General features: G+C 41.1%; 1 protein-coding gene across 1 annotated transcript in view; it reads left to right on the top strand.

Moving 5' to 3' along the window:
* Positions 1-1,387: 1,387 nt before the first annotated feature.
* Positions 1,388-16,912, top strand: part of eif3hb (eukaryotic translation initiation factor 3, subunit H, b) — a 188,930-nt gene continuing 173,405 nt past the window's right edge. The window contains exon 1 of the mRNA XM_060942964.1: positions 1,388-1,496. Within this exon, the coding sequence (XP_060798947.1) occupies positions 1,422-1,496 (75 nt within the window). The 5' untranslated portion in view covers positions 1,388-1,421. The remainder of the gene's footprint in view (positions 1,497-16,912) is intronic.

Below are 16,912 nucleotides of genomic sequence, written 5' to 3'. Positions count from 1 at the left end.
GTATATATATATATATATATATATATATATATATATATATATATATATGAGTGATTCCACGCTTATGGGTACTGAAATGGGGACATGAACTTATTCACCTAAAACCATGTCTTTTTTACCATCAGGTCACAAAACATGTAATCTTTAATGAATGATATGTTAAAAGATAACTTTAATTTTCTGAGATATAATAAAAACATTTATATGCCAAATTTATATTTATATGCTATGAGTTCCAAAATGATGTCTGTTCCATTACTTCTGTTACGATTGTCCATCTCGCGTCTGTTACAAATTAATTACAATCTAGCTATATACCATGTTAATCTTATTGAAAGAATGTGTATGTTTATTCTACTACACATGTTTATTAATTATATTTGCTAAAACATCACCTTCCTATGTTTCAAAAAGTAATTCTACATTGTTAAAATTGAGAATATATATGTTCACAACACTTCTGTTACGTTCTGACTTTGGCATATAAATATGTTTTTATTACATCTCAGAAAATTAAAGTTATCTTTTAACATATCATTCATTAAAGATTACATGTTTTGTGACCTGATGGTAAAAAAAGAAATGGTTTTAGGTGAATTTTTAAAAATAAGTTCATGTCCCCATTTCAGTACCCATAAGCATGGAATCACTCATATATATATATATATATATATATATATATATATATATTACCGTTCAAAAGTTTGGGGTCACTTTGAAATGTCCTTATTTTTGAAAGAAAAGCACTGTTCTTTTCAATGAAGATCACTTTAAACTAATCAGAAATCCACTCTATACATTGCTAATGTGGTAAATGACTATTCTAGCTGCAAATGTGTGGTTTTTGGTGCAATATCTCCATAGGTGTATAGAGGCCCATTTCCAGCAACTCTCACTCCAGTGTTCTAATGGTACAATGGGTTTGCTCATTGCCTCAGAAGGCTAATGGATGATTAGAAAACCCTTGTACAATCATGTTAGCACAGCTGAAAACAGTTGAGCTCTTTAGAGAAGCTATAAAACTGACCTTCCTTTGAGCAGATTGAGTTTCTGGAGCATCACATTTGTGGGGTCGATTAAATGCTCAGAATGGCCAGAAAAATGTCTTGACTATATTTTCTATTCGTTTTACAACTTATGGTGGTAAATAAAAGTGTGACTTTTCATGGAAAACACAAAATTGTCTGGGTGACCCCAAACTTTTGAACGGTAGTATATATATATATATATATATGTATGTGTGTTTAAAAAAGAAAGAAATATTCTTTTTTTTAAAAATAAAATACAAATTATAAATTCAAGACACAGCACACAGGAACCAATCAGCGTAGCATTGTTTCTTTCCGGTTAGAATACACAGCCGCACATTTACCGGAAGTCACTCGCTCTGTCCCGGTCTTCTGTTTCGCGTGTTTGTGAAGATGGCGGCTCGCAAAGAGACTTCTCCTGGGACCAGTCTGGAGTCCTCTGTCAAACAGGTTCAGATTGAAGGCCTGGTAAGAGCGAGTAGTCCAGATATTTCTGTCTTTGCTTTCAGAGCGGATATTCACTCAGTCGGCGCGCAGAGTTTAATATAGTGATAAAGAATGCTTACTAGGATGAGAGTTGTGTAGCTGAGTTGTGCTCCTGAGTCAGGAAGAAAGTCAGAGCTGATACTTACAATTAATAATAATTAACTAGCAGATTGTTTAGACTCAGATTCCTCGAGAATGTACAGTCCACTTCCCCTCTGACTTCATCCCTGATGCTCCTCTACACACACACACACCGGATTGTACAGAATTTATTCAGCCAGCTGTGTCTAGTTTGGACACAAAAGATGGTCATTGTTCTGGTTACACTGTGTTTATCCTAAACTATAAACCGAGAAAATTTATTAACATTTTTGTAAAGCAGAGTTGCTGTTGGTTTGTTCCTCTGTATCTACAGTGGTGCTTGAAAGTTTGTGAACCCTTTAGAATTTTCTATATTTCTGCATAAATATGACCAAAAACATCACACATTTTCACCCAGGTCCTAAAAGAAGATAAAGAGAATTGAGTTAAACAAATAAGACAAATATATTACACTTGGTCATTTATTTATTGAGGAAAATGATCCGATGTTACTGTGAGTGGCAAAAGTATGTGAACCTCTAGGATGAGCAGTTAATTTGAAGGTGAAATTAGAGTCAGGTGTTTTCAATCAATGGGATGACAATCAGGTGTGAGTGGGCACCCTGTTTTATTTAAAGAACAGGGATCTATCAAAGTCTGATCTTCATAACACATGTTTGTGGAAGTGTATCATGGCACGAACAAAGGAGATTTCTGAGGACCTCAGAAAAAGCGTTGTTGATGCTCATCAGGCTGGAAAAGGTTACAAAACCATCTCTAAAAAGTTTGGACTCCACCAATCCACAGTCAGACAGATTGTGAACAAATGGAGGAAATTCAAGACCATTGTTACCCTCCCCAGGAGTGGTCCACCAACAAAGATCACTCCAAGAGCAAGGCGTATAATAGTCAGTGAGGTCACAAAGGACCCCAGGGTAACTTCTAAGCAACTGAAGGCCTCTCTCACATTGGCTAATGTTTATGAGCCCACCATGAGGAGAACACTGAACAACAATGGTGTGCATGGCAGGGTTGCAAGGAGAAAGCCACTGCTCTCCAAAGAGAACATCGTCTGCGGTTTGCTAAAGATCATGTGGACAAGCCAGAAGGCTATTGGAAAAATGTTTTGTGGACGGATGAGACCAAAATGGAACTTTTTGGTTTAAGTGAGAAGCGTTATGTTTGGAGAAAGGAAAACACTGCATTCCAGCATAAGAATCTTATCCCATCTGTGAAACATGGTGGTGGTAGTATCATGGTTTGGGCCTGTTTTGCTGCATCTGGGCCAGGACGGCTTTCCATCGTTGATGGAACAATGAATTCTGAATTATAGCAGCGAATTCTAAAGGAAAATGTCAGGACATCTGTCCATGAACTGAATCTGAAGAGAAGGTGGGTCATGCAGCAAGACAACAACCCTAAGCACACAAGTCGTTCTACCAAAGAATGGTTAAAGAAGAATAAAGTGAATGTTTTGGAATGGCCAAGTCAAAGTCCTGACCTTAATCCAATGGAAATGTTGTGGAAGGACCTGAAGCGAGCAGTTCATGTGAGGAAACCCACCAACATCCCAGAGTTGAAGCTGTTCTGTACGGAGGAATGGGCTAAAATTCCTCCAAGCCGGTGTGCAGGACTGATCAACAGTTGCCACAAACGTTTAGTTGCAGTTATTGCTGCACAAGGGGGTCACACCAGATACTGAAAGCAAAGGTTCACATACTTTTGCCACTCACAGATATGTAATATTGGATAATTTTCCTCAATAAATAAATGACCAAGTATAATATTTTTGTCTCATTTGTTGAACTGGGTTCTCTTTATCTACTTTTAGGACTTGTGTGAAAATCTGATGATGTTTTAGGTCATATTTATGCAGAAATATAGAAAATTCTAAAGGGTTCACAAACTTTCAAGCACCGCTGTATGTACGGTATGTGGCATATCCTTTACAGGCACAGTACCAGTCAAAAGTTTGTTTGCACCTTCTTATTCAATAGCTTTTCTTTATTTCTGTTAATTTAAAAGACACTTCATGTCTTAAAGTAATGATGGATGTCGTTTCTGAGCGCTTCTTAACATAATATGGATTACTACAGTTATGGAATCGGGCTATTTACTGTATTATTTACTGTTTGACAAACACATTAAGAAGGCAAGAAATTGCACTAATTAACTTTTGAAGAAGGCATACCTGTTCATTGAAAAGCATTCCGGGTGATGACCTCATGAAGCTGGTTAAGATAATGCCAATAGTGTGAGAAGCATCAACAACACTGGATACTTTGACAAATCTAAAATATGAAACATATTTTGTTTTTAACCTTTTTTTTTTTTTAATTTACCACATAATTCCATGTATTATATGGACATGAGTGTTTTACTGGGAAATACACCACTTGTATTTTTCATACAAGCTCCATCTGGGACATGGAGATCCAAAACCGTGACGCAAATCTCTGTATGTCACTCTTGAGGCTATCGATGGATTTGAGATGTATTTAAAATTTAAAGCTACGGTAGGCAATTTTGGCTAAAATAGCAAGAGTAAAGCAGAATTTGAAAGTATTCCACCCCTTCCCTTCAGACCTCCCTCCAAAGCCACCGCTCTAAAACACATGAACGCGCACTGCCTGACTACAACCTGAGGACGGGTCCATGAGAGACAGCGTTGTTAGGGTGGGGGAGTGAGTGGAGCAATTCAACTACCTCATGCGTCTCATTCACGAGAAGACAACAAATGTTATAATAAACGTAAACAATGAACATGGCTGCTGTTTGTGCTAGCTTTAGCAGTACATCTGCATTATTGCCGCTTTTCCACTACCAACGCGGCTGAGTCGGGCTGAGCCGTGCCGTGCTGAGTCGGGCTGAGCGGGGCTGTTGGAGTTGCATTTCGACTACAACCGCGCTGAACCGTGCTGACTGGAAGTGGGTGGACACATTGGGTGGAGTTAGCGAAAGTGGGTGGACGTCAGGTGATGTCATTAGGCGGCGCAAACAGTGACATCAGTGAGCTTTTAAGCGGTAGTCTCACAACCCGGAGAGTAAACAATAAACATGGAGGACATGGAGTCGTTAGTGTTGCTGGTCTTGGTTCTGTGGCTTGTTGTCTCCGACAACGCCAACAGATACTGGCAAGAGCGTATAGATGAGGCGAGGCGCATAAGGCTTCATAATTCTTGTAATTCTCCTTCTTCCGGGTTTACGGTGTTTACAGAGCCCAGCGTGCTCGCGGGGCGTGTGTGGGCATGTGAGGACACTCCTCCTCACCAATCAGTGCACAGGGGAGTGTCTCCTCACGCCCCTAGCCTCACTCAGCTCGGTTTGGCTCGCTTCAGCCCCACTCCAAAACCGTGCGAGTTTTGGGGGCTGAGCAGGGCTGAAGCGAGCCGAGTCGTGCTGTTCTTAGATAGTCGAAACGCGAACCGTGTCCGGCTGAAGTGAGCTGAAAAAGGGTAGTGGAAAAGGGCCATATGTCTGCCTGGCCTTGTAGAACACTCCAGTCATGCACAATGAGTGCACAGGCATGTAGGCCATCCAGTCATTTAATTCAGACTGAATTAAATGATTGGACAGGCTTTTTACAGCCCTGCGACTGCCACAGATGACAGATTCCCCCCCCCTTTTTACTGTCCGAGCATTTTATTTATTCATTGCTGTTGGGATGTGAAGAGAATTTCAATAAATAAAACATATGCTTCTAAAAAATGACCTACCCTAGTTTTAATGTATATAAGTATAAAACGCATCCATACCAAATTATAATTCAGTGATCTCGCATGTGTAGGAGTGCTGGAGTACTGAATATCAGCATGGCTGTGGTTCGGCTGCAGGTAATCACAGCCATGCTGATATTCAATACAACATATTGCAATATTACTTTTATACAAAGTCAGAGTCCTTCCTGCACCATTCATGGCGCATTTGGCGGCGCCGATCTCTGTTTCCGTAGCCCTCGGCCTCTCGCCTATATTACATAGCTTGGGTTACAGTGGGGGGCGGGTCCTCTGGTAACCGCGAGAGTTTGACTCCCCACTCGTATCTGTATTGCAGCGTGCCTTGCCAGATGGTATTAGGCACCATTTTTATGATGGTCTTTGGTATGACCCAACCGCGAGGCGAACAGTTCTGTAAATAGGGCAGCCATGGCCTGAAGGTGAGAGATGCAGCTTTGGGTCCAAAGCGTTGCTGGTTCGATTCCCAGCACCAGTAGGATAAATGTGAGGGGAGTTGAGTGAGTGAACAGCACTTTCCCCTTCCTCTGCATTATAGCTGAAGTGCCTTTTGAGCAAGGCATCGAACCCCCTACTGCTCACCAGGTGCTGTAGTATAGCTGCCTGCTGCTCTGGGTATGGCTCTGGGTATGTCTCATCTCAGGCCATTATTAAAAAATGTTCTGTTTCCGGTCCACCGGCCGGGTGAGTGCCGTTTGTGCGGGTGAAATTTTTTTTTTAACGCCGTTTTTTTGACATTTTTTTCGGGTTCGTAAATCTAAAATCGAACTTGATATTTACACATTCCCAGGGCTTTCCACTAAGGCTCATACTAGCCAGCCATGACAAATAAGTAGCCGGGGGGGTAAACACATAAACTGTGCACGCAGTTCCCAGGATTAAATGTATTTTCCACAGACCATTTATTTATTCACTTCACTCAAATACAAAATAAAATGGCAGTAAATCTTCTTTCTTTTCTTGCGTATTGCATCATGAGGCTTTCCTGGCTTGTAAATCTCTTATTTTCGGTGCATGCCACATTCACGCAACTGAGTGCATGTCGGGGCGCGGATGAGTTACTCTCCCCTGATCAACGGTTCAGTTTGACATTATTGTCAGTCTGTTACATAAACATTTAATTTTATTAAAATCGAAAATTAATATTTAGAGCCTGTGGGCTACAAAAATAGTCATTAAAGTAGCCGGCTGGACTTAATTGCGTGGCCGCAGCCGGCGCTTGTGGAAAGTCCTGTCGAATCAGCTCTGCGCATGCGCTGTGCGGCACAAAAAAATGGTAGCCACCATGAAGGAAGGAGATCCGGAGTTTTCAAACATTTGCTGAAGTGTGAAATCGCAAAATGGTATTCTAGCGAACAACAAAATAGTAAAGATTCAGAAAAACAAATCATTCAGTGATCATTTTAATAGTGTAATTTCATCCGAACTAGGCCTAACGCTCGATTTAGAACTACAAAAAGTCCGTGTGTCGGACATTTTAAGTACCTTTGTAAAAGTTTTGCAAATGTTGCAGTCAGCATTTAAAATGCTAACTTACAGTTTTTGTACAAGTTTCAGTTGATTAAACTGTCATTTTATTAAATGTGTCTGCTTTTGTAATAAAAAGTACTGAAAGAAAAAGCAAACACAGCATTGCGATTTCTTATCCATCCATATATTAAAAAAAAAAAATCCCTCCCTCCCGACTGAAATTTTTTTTGCTCACCCGGTGGACAGGAAACAGATTTTTTTTTTAAGGATGGCCTCATCTCATTATCTGTAGCCGCTTTATCCTGTTCTACAGGGTCGCAGGCGAGCTGGAGCCTATCCCAGCTGACTACGGGCGAAAGGCGGGGTACACCCTGGACAAGTCGCCAGGTCATCACAGGGCTGACACATAGACACAGACAACCATTCACACTCACATTCACACCTACGGTCAATTTAGAGTCACCAGTTAACCTAACCTGCATGTCTTTGGACTGTGGGGGAAACCGGAGCACCTGGAGGAAACCCACGCGGACACGGGGAGAACACGCAAACTCCGCACAGAAAGGCCCTCGCCGGCCACGGGGCTCGAACCCAGACCTTCTTGCTGTGAGGCGACAGCGCTAACCACGACACCACCGTGCCGCTGCTCTGGGTATGTGTGTGTGCTTATTGCTGACTTGTGTGTTCACTGCTTCAGCTGGGTTAAATGCAGAGGAGGAATTTCACGGTGCTTGAGTGTGCATGCAACAAAAATAAAAGCAGCTGCTTCTTTTAAATTAATTATTTTTGCAGTGGGGCGGCACGGTGGTGTAGTGGTTAGCGCTGTCGCCTCACAGCAAGAAGGTCCTGGGTTCGAGCCCCGGGGCCGGCGAGGGCCTTTCTGTGCGGAGTTTGCATGTTCTCCCCGTGTCCGTGTGGGTTTCCTCCGGGTGCTCCGGTTTCCCCCACAGTCCAAAGACATGCAGGTTAGGTTAACTGGTGACTCTAAATTGACCGTAGGTGTGAATGTGAGTGTGAATGGTTGTCTGTGTCTATGTGTCAGCCCTGCGATGACCTGGCGACTTGTCCAGGGTGTACCCCGCCTTTCGCCCGTGGTCAGCTGGGATGGGCTCCAGCTTGCCTGCGACCCTGTAGAAGGATGGAGCGGCTAGAGATAATGAGATGAGATGAGATTTTTGCAGTGCAGTGAAAATAGTTCCCAAAGAAGTCACAGCTGGTTAAGGTGTTGCTTGTTGCCAGGCAACACACACTGACTGACTGACAGCCCTCAGCAAGTCCAATAACCGTTTCAGTGTAATGAACTATTGCTAGAATTGCAATTTTATGTAATGAACACAGACAAGCCGGGTGATACAAATCGTGAAACGTCCCAGTGCTGTTGTAATAAATATCACCCTCGGCACATCGCTTGTCTAATTAAACTAATGAACTGGAGCTAAGTGCTGAATGCATTATACATTTTGCGTAAGACAATGAGAGCTTACTTTTAATTATCAGCATCGTCCGCATCAGGCTCGCTCTGTCGTATCACCTGAGGTTTAAACACAAACCTGTTCATGTCTCATACCTACCTAAGACAGGAGTGAGACCAGCTGTGATGTATGGATTGGAGACCATACCTTTAACGAAGAGACAGGAGGTGGAGTTGAGGATATTAAAGTGCATATCCTGGACCAATTTCACTTTTTTTTTTTTTATATGAAAGTATGTCCCTTTACACACTCATCCAGAAGGGTAATTTTGCACAAGGCCATCTGTCTACAACAGAAAAAAATAAAATAACAAAGCGTCTGGGAAAAATCCCAAGGGAGTCTGGAGTCAGATTCGTGATGTCACCTGCGGAAGCGCCAGCAGGCTGCGCGAGCTTTGCACGGTTTCAGTGCACAGCCTGTGTAGACCAAGCGCTCCCATTTCTCTCTCACTGTCCGGTCTTTTGGGAAACGATGAGTACTAACCCCATCAAGATTGGTGTTGCTACACCCTCCTACGATACATCTGTTAACCATTTTAATAATTACGCGATAACGTTGAAGAAATGTGCAGAAAACCACCAGGTCGTTTTCTCATAAACAAACCAGCGCTGACGTAGGATTCAGAGGGAGGCGTCCCACACGCGACGTCACGAAAATCAGTGTTTCCCGGGAAATCCAAATGCCAAGTTTTTTCAGAGGCGGACCAATTCGCCTCAAATGGCTTGATTTTCAGCTGAATTTTTCTGGTATTGCGCAAGGTAAAAAAATTGCGCAAAATGTGACAGATATTTGACCGAAGTTTAATATAAAATAGGAGAATTACATTGATCTTACTCCTGAATTTACCCGTGATATGCACTTTAAGGTTTGCGATGGGAGGTTGGACAGGATAAGGAACGAGCACATCAGAGGGACGGCACATGTGGAGAGTTTGGGAATGAAGCTAAGAGAGATGAGACTGAGATGGTACGGGCACATCCTGAGAAGAGATGCAGAGCATGTGGGAAGGAGAATGTTGAGGATGGAGCTGCCAGGCAAATGAAAACGAGGAAGGCCAAAGAGGAGATACATGGATGTGGCGAGAGAGGACATGAAAGTGGCAGGTGTAGTAGAGAAGGATGCGGAAGACAGGGAGCAATGGAGACGAAAGATCCACTGTGGCGACCCCTAATCGGGAGCAGCCAAAAGAAGTCGTCGTCTGCATCAAGCTCGCTCTGTCGTATCACCTGAGGTTTAAACACAAACCTCTTGTTCATGTCTCATACCCACCTGGTCAGTGCTCTTGATAAAATTGGCAGTGAAGTCGTGTCTGTTCTGTTAACTGAACAACTTTTCTTTTTATCAAACATATTTTAAAGACTTCGTCCTGTACAGACTTTTTGTAAGCGCTCTTTTCTGAGTTCATAATGCTGATATGGATCAGGAGACGCTTTTACAACCAGGAATTCATTCCAGAATGAACCGATTAGACCCGTGTCCCACCCACCCATCCACCTGATCACATCTCGAGATGTGTGTTTTAGTGAGCGAAGGTTTCTTTAGTCAGACTGACTGTGTTTTACTAAACTGGCTCCTTAACCAGCCTGACCTGTGCAGGAAGAAAGCCAAAGCAGAATAGTAGCCTAAATAAAAACAATATCATGTTTTGGTGAAACATATTTATAAATGTACTTATTTTTGGCAGAAGACTTTTGGTCAAAAGTTTCATGGTTCCTGGCGGTTTTCCCGGGCCTCCACAGTCGTTGGTCTTTACGTGTGACGTACCTTTTAGTGTGGTGCGTTTCTGTAAAAATAGAGCCGGCGTGGGAGAAAGTTCATAACTAAATCATGGACTTGGGTGTACAGCATAGCACTTTTACTGCACGTGGTTTGAAATGAACTTTGGGTCACGCCAACAAAATTGTAAGCATTTAAGGAAGTTTTGAGCGTAGGCATTTAAGGCACATGCCAGTAGTGCTCAAAATCTCACCAGTTCTGCAGGACTGTTTGTCTTTTTGCCATGCAGTTACCCTTTTAACATGAACAAAAAGTACCTTTTAGCTGCTCAGTATTACTCTATTTTTATGCCTCCACCACCGTAAGGTGCAGGAGGCGTTATGTTTTCGGGGCGTCCGTGCGCGCGTCCATCCCGAAACCTTGTGAACGCGATATCTCAAAGGCTAATGAAAGGAATTTCACCAAACTTTCATCATGTGTGCACTTTGGGACAAAGATAAACTGATTAGATTTTGAGATCAAAAGGTCAAGGTCACTGTGAGGTCAAATGTCTGTCCGAAAACCTTGTGAACACAGTATCTCCAAGGCAAATGAAAGGAATTTCACCAAACTTTCACCATTTGTGCATTTGGGGACAAACATGAACTGATTTTAGATTTTGAGGTTAAAAGGTCACAGGTCAAGATTACTGTGAGGTCAAATGTCCATCCCCAAACTTTGTGAACACCATATCTCAAAGACTACTGAAAGGAATTTCGCCAAACTTTCACCACTTTGGGGACAAAGATAAACTGATTAGATTGAGATCAAAAGGTCTAAGGTCAAGGTCACTGTGAGGTCAAATGTCTGTCCGAAAACCTTGTGAACACAGTATCTCCAAGGCAAATGAAAGGAATTTCACCAAACTTTCACCATTTGTGTGCTTTGGGACAAACATGAACTGATTAGATTTTGAGGTTAAAAGGTCACAGGTCAAGATTACTGTGAGGTCAAATGTCCATCCCCAAATCACAACTTAATAAGGCGTGTAGTCTACCATCGACGCCACTGGCGTCGAGTTCTATCTAGTTGTTGCTTGTGTCTGATCAGTATGGTTGACGTTTGAATCTCGACTGTTCAGAGCTTGACATTTGGACAAGCAGCAAGATTTCTCACTTGTCCTGACTATTGCCATTTTATTAATACGTATTTACTAGTTCAGTGAAAGGAAAGTGGTTCGTAAAGTTTATCAAAAAAGCAGGTATAGATACGAACGTTATACTTTAATGATTTCTAATTTTTCAATAAAACTTTAACTGTAACAATAAACAGAAACTATCCAATGCCCCATTATGGTGCATGTGGTGTTCTAACCCATGGCCTGATCTGCAGTTTTAAAGTGCATATCACGGGTAAATTCAGGGGCAAGATCAATGCAATTCTCCTATTTTATATTAAACTTTGGTCAAATATCTGTAACATTTTTGTGCAATTTTTTTTACCTTGCGCAATACCACAAAAATTCAGTTGAAATCAAGCCATTTGAGGCGAATTGGTCCGCCTCTGAAAAAACTTTGCATTTGGATTTCCCGGGAAACATTGATTTTCGTGACGTCGTGTGCGGGACGCCTCCCTCTGAATCCTACGTCAGCGCTGGTTTGTTTATGAGAAAACGACCTGGTGGTTTTCTGCAAATTTCTTCAGCGTTATCGCGTAATTATTAAAATGGTTAACAGATGTATCGTAGGAGGGTGTAGCAACACCAATCTTGATGGGATTAGTACTCATCGTTTCCCAAAAGACCGGACAATGAGAGAGAAATGGGAGCGCTTGGTCTACACAGGCTGTGCACTGAAACCGTGCAAAGTTCGCGCAGCCTGCTGGCGCTTCCGCAGGTGACGTCATGATTCTGGCTCCAGACTCCCTTGGGATTTTTCCAGACACATTTTATTTTTTTCTGCTGTAGACAGATGGCCTTGTGCAAAATTACCCTTCTGGATGAGTGTGTAAAGGGACATACTTTACTTTCATATTTAAAAAAAAAAAAAAAACACGAAATTGGTCCAGGATATGCACTTTGAGTTAGACTCACCCAAATTCAAGGCTTCTGGAGGAAATGAAGTTCAATCTTGATTAATTCAGTAAAACCTGAAGTATAAATTAATTTAAAGAAATGAAACCGAAAAAAACCCCAAACAAGTTGAACATAAGGGGGACAGAATCATATTGTGAATGAAAATAAACCATAAGTGAGTTTGGCACTGTCGTAAAATTCCCGCAAAATATTTTACGACATTTATGATGGTTAATGTGAACTATACAAAAGAAAAATGCGATAAATGTCCGAATGAAATGAAGATTCACCACGGACGTTTCCTTTACTGAGGTAGTTGATCACCATTTCTCCAATTTCGATGAATTCAATGTCTGATAATCTATAATTAGATCTTACAGCGTGGTTATTTTTACACACACACACACACACACACACACACACACACACACACACACACACACACCTGCTGTACTCTGCTTCCCCAGAATTTTGTAAACGACAACACGGCTGGATCACTGAGGGGGTTGAACTAGTTTTTTTGGAACTTTGTTGATATAACACTTGAATAATTACTATTAAAAATGATTTTCAACAAATATTTAACTACTCCTGTCAGACCGGCAGATGTGAGTTTGACCAAACATTTGGTTGTCTCAGACAGTCGGACTACCATTAATGTTGAGCCCTGCTCTTCTGGAACCTTTGTTGTGCGCAAGTCCTTAGTTCAGCTTGTGTTTATTTGCTACCTCAGAGTGGTCAAAGTGTAGATCTTTTTTTTTTTTTTTTAAAATTTCCTCCTGATTTTCTGTCTAATTTCGTCCTGGCCACTTCTCAACCACCAGACAGGTTCTTCTACCACACGTCAGCTACCAGTCAGGGAGGGCGAACGCCACCACATGCTGCCTCCAAGACATGACACCAGCTGACTGCATCTTTTCGAACTGCCGCTCTTGCAACGTCAAGGGGTGATGTGATGCCCTCAGAGGAAAGCGGTATCCGCCCATTTCCGTATGCCTGAGCTCACAGACAGCCATGAGCCCAAGTCCATGTTATGTCTGTTCAAAAGACATATAGGGGTCAATCCATGTGAAATCACCAGAGGCCTCGCCACTGACCATCTCAGATTTGCTTCATACTTTCTGGAAATATTGTCAGTGTGCCTAATAAATAGTGTACAAAATTTTAGGCTTGTACCTTCATTAGTTTCTGAGATATAGGGGCTTTAAAAAAGGGGCGTGGTCCCAATTTCACTGTTGAAACGCGTGCTACAGAAACGGACCTAACTTCCATAAGTCATTACTTTTAAACTATTCATGCAAGATGCATGAAATTTTCAAGGATTGTTCTTCAATGCCAGACGCCTTTAAAGACTAAAATAGAAAGTTCACAGTTCAATATTTGCCAAGTTATGGCTTGCTGAAAATCAGAAAAAAATGTGCTTTGGAGCAACTTTGATGCCCCATATCTCCACATTAAAGCACACCAGATCTTTCAAATTTTCTTATTTATTACTAGAGCTGGGAATCGATTCAAATTTCAAGAAGCGATCCGATTCCGATTCTGAAGATTAAGAATCGATTCTTTTTGATTTTTTTTGGATTAAGAATCGATTCTTTTCGATTCTTTAAAATTCTATCCGATCCGATTCAGGTTAGTGTTCTTTAAAAAAAAAAAATCTTTAATTTCATGACTGTCGCAGTGGCGTGCAGCCAGGTTTTTTTTTTCAGGGAAGCCAGAAATAAAGAACTACCGTATTTTCTGGACTATAAGCCGCTACTTTTTTCCTAGGTTTTGAACCATGCGGCTTATACAAAGGTGCGGCTATTCTGTGGATTTTTCTTCCACCGCTAGGGGCGCTCTAACCGGAAGTAGAATCAAAAATAAGATAGACGAAAAATCAGTGCAAAGAAGAATTAGCAGATCTTTAGCAGATAGAACACGCACGACAAATTACTAACTGGTAATTATTTTCAAATCCAGCGAAGATGATTAAAGTGACTTGTGGTTTCAAACACAGGAGAAATGAAGGTAAATAAATACCGGTTATTTTCTCTTGGTTCTGTTCCGTTTTAATCAGCAAAGTTGCTGCCGTGTTAAAAGGCACTGTTCGGAAAGAATCTGTTCAGGTACATACATGTACATTTACAGTACAAAATCGTTCTGTACATGCAGTAAATATCTAATTTTTCAACATAGATATCTGCGGCTTATAGCCCGGTGCGGCTTGTATATCTTTTTTTTAATTTTTTTTAAAAAATAGAGCGGATGCGGCTTATACACAGGTGCGCTCTATAGTCCAGAAAATACGGTATCTATTTATTTTCTATTTTTGTTAACTACTTTTAACTTTTAAAACATTCAGGGGATGAACGAATGCATTGTGACTTCAAACAATATTGTTGCCAACCTACATACTCAGAATGGACGAGGAACGCAAAAATTTTAACAGCAAATCATAAGTATTTGTATTTACTGATGGCTGTAAGACTGGTTAAAATGGCAAGGGTCAATCCACCTCCAGCTGGGACACCAACCAATGCATTATTTGACAATAAGAATTCACCCAAAAGCTGTTGCAACCAAATGCATTATTTTTATTAATCAAGATAAAAAAGACCTCTCAATCAATGTAACATGAAACATAAGAAACTGTAAATAAGAACATAAATAACCTGTAAATACAAAAGAACATAACATAAATAAGAACATAAGAGCCTGTAAACAAAGTATAACACTTTCACTTGTCTCACCATAGACTCACCATAGCATAATGTGGTTCCACGACATTCATAAGCCGCCTGAAGCCTTCATTTTCAATGACGGAGTACGGCCGCATGTCTTTACAGACAAATTCCGCAATCGCCATGGTTATGCTATGAGATCGTGCTGAATTGGCTGGCAGTGTTAAACTTTCTTTCAGCTTCATTTGCTGTCCTGTGGACGGCTTGATCCCCGGGTGATGTCGTTGCAAGTGCTTGTTCAAGTTCGTCGTATTTCCAAAATACTTCACTTCGATTTGACACAACTTGCAAACGGCATTGGTTTTGTCGAGCGCATCTGTGTCTTTTTTTCTTTTCGGAACCCGAAATATCTCCAGACTGGAGCCTTGAGAGACGGTGGTGTTTTCAGAAAGTTTTCGCTAACTCTATCACTACTCTCCGACGCCATGTTTGTTTGAGGTCATACACTGCGGGGTCACACACCGAGTGCGCCTGCGAGAATTCGATGACGTGACGGGGGTCACTGGGGGAAATGTTCGTGGTGGAAAAAATGTACTAAAAATAAAAATTAAAATAAAAAAATCGATCTTTGAACGTACGAATCGATCCTAAGTAATTAATATGTAATTAAAAAGTAATTAAAATTAATTTTTAAAGCCTAATAAATCAGAAAGTTTTATTTCTTTTGAACACATACCTAGTTGCCTAAAGAGTACTATAACATGAGTAATAAATTATTACTCATGTTATAGTAGTCTTTAGGCAACTAGGTATGTGTTCAAAAGAAATAAAACTTTCTGATTTATTAGGCTTTAAAAATTAAAACCAACATTTTGCGCCTATAATTCAAATGCATATTACAAATGTATGACAAGGTCTACCATAAAAACAATTTATTGGACGGAATTACCCATAGCCCTGGAAGTCATTCTCCAAAATATAAATTTAATCTTTTTTGTTCTACGCACAAGGATATGCAAAGATGCTTTTGTACAAAGTTTTTCCTTTCATTTCCACAACTGGCTTGTGTGGTATTAAATGAAGACTGTAGTGTGATACAGTGAAGACAAACCGTAAAACTCCTCTTTCACACAGATTGCGTTACAAATTGACACATTCTGGCACAAGGTAAATATGCATATTTATTTACGTTGCTGAAAATCGCCACACACGAAGCTCTTGCCGCGCAGCTTATTCGTTTCTTGTAGCTGTGTAAAGCCTTCAGCATGAAGCATGATCTCTCTGACCTCTGCCCAGAGGTGTTTTGTTTGATTGATTGGCTTCGAACTGTTTCCTGCTTCACACTTTTTCATGCACGTGTGCACCCTTTCTTGCTCGTTTTTATACCCATAAGGTGTATAGTTTCTAGGGCTGTAACAATATGCGTATCGAAATCGCGATACGCAGAGCCACGATCCGTGTCGCGATACAAGAAGGCAGAATCGCGGTACACCCTTTCAAACTTCTCCTCAGCCCAAAAACAGAGGCGCTTCCAAACTTCAATTTATGAATACTTTACTTTTTATTTAAATTACATTTTAAACTTACTTAAATTACTTTTATTTTTTTTATATCTATTAGTAAGTCGTTTTTTCGCCGACCTGCGACAATCTTCTGCGAGTCACGCAACGTCCACACTCGCCACTGGCAGAGCATTCATTTCTTTTAAGCGGTCGCCATTCTGGTTGCGACGCGGGGAGCGAATCTGTAAACAAGCAGCTCATTGGCTGGCTAGGTGTGCCACAAGCCAATCACAATCACTTGACCGGAAAGGCATGCAGTGTTGCCAGATTGGGCGGGTTTAGGTGCTTTTTGGCTGGTTTTGAACATATTTTGGGGTGGAAAACGTTAGCAATATCTGGCAACACTGAAGGCATGTCTGCTTGGGCGGAAGCCTCCTGCGGCAGTTACATTTTGACACGCGAGCAATGTTTCACCATAAAAATTCCGTAATTTCCATCTGTTTTCCGCGATCACAGAAAATCATTGGCCCTATGAGAGTGAGACAGTGAGAGAGCCCCCCCCCAAAAAAAATCTTAACGGATTTACACGATTTGGAAAAATGACTTTTTCAGAACCGAAAAAAACAGAGCTTCTGGCTCAACAGTATTATTTTGAGAAATAAAACAATCTTTGGATATACATTTGTTCATTTTTGCATACATATTCT

The sequence above is a fragment of the Neoarius graeffei genome, chromosome 16 (assembly GCF_027579695.1).
Source record: "Neoarius graeffei isolate fNeoGra1 chromosome 16, fNeoGra1.pri, whole genome shotgun sequence".
Taxonomy (NCBI): domain Eukaryota; kingdom Metazoa; phylum Chordata; class Actinopteri; order Siluriformes; family Ariidae; genus Neoarius; species Neoarius graeffei.
The sequence above is the reverse complement of the archived record's forward strand: the minus strand, read 5'-3'. Positions and strand labels throughout refer to the sequence as shown.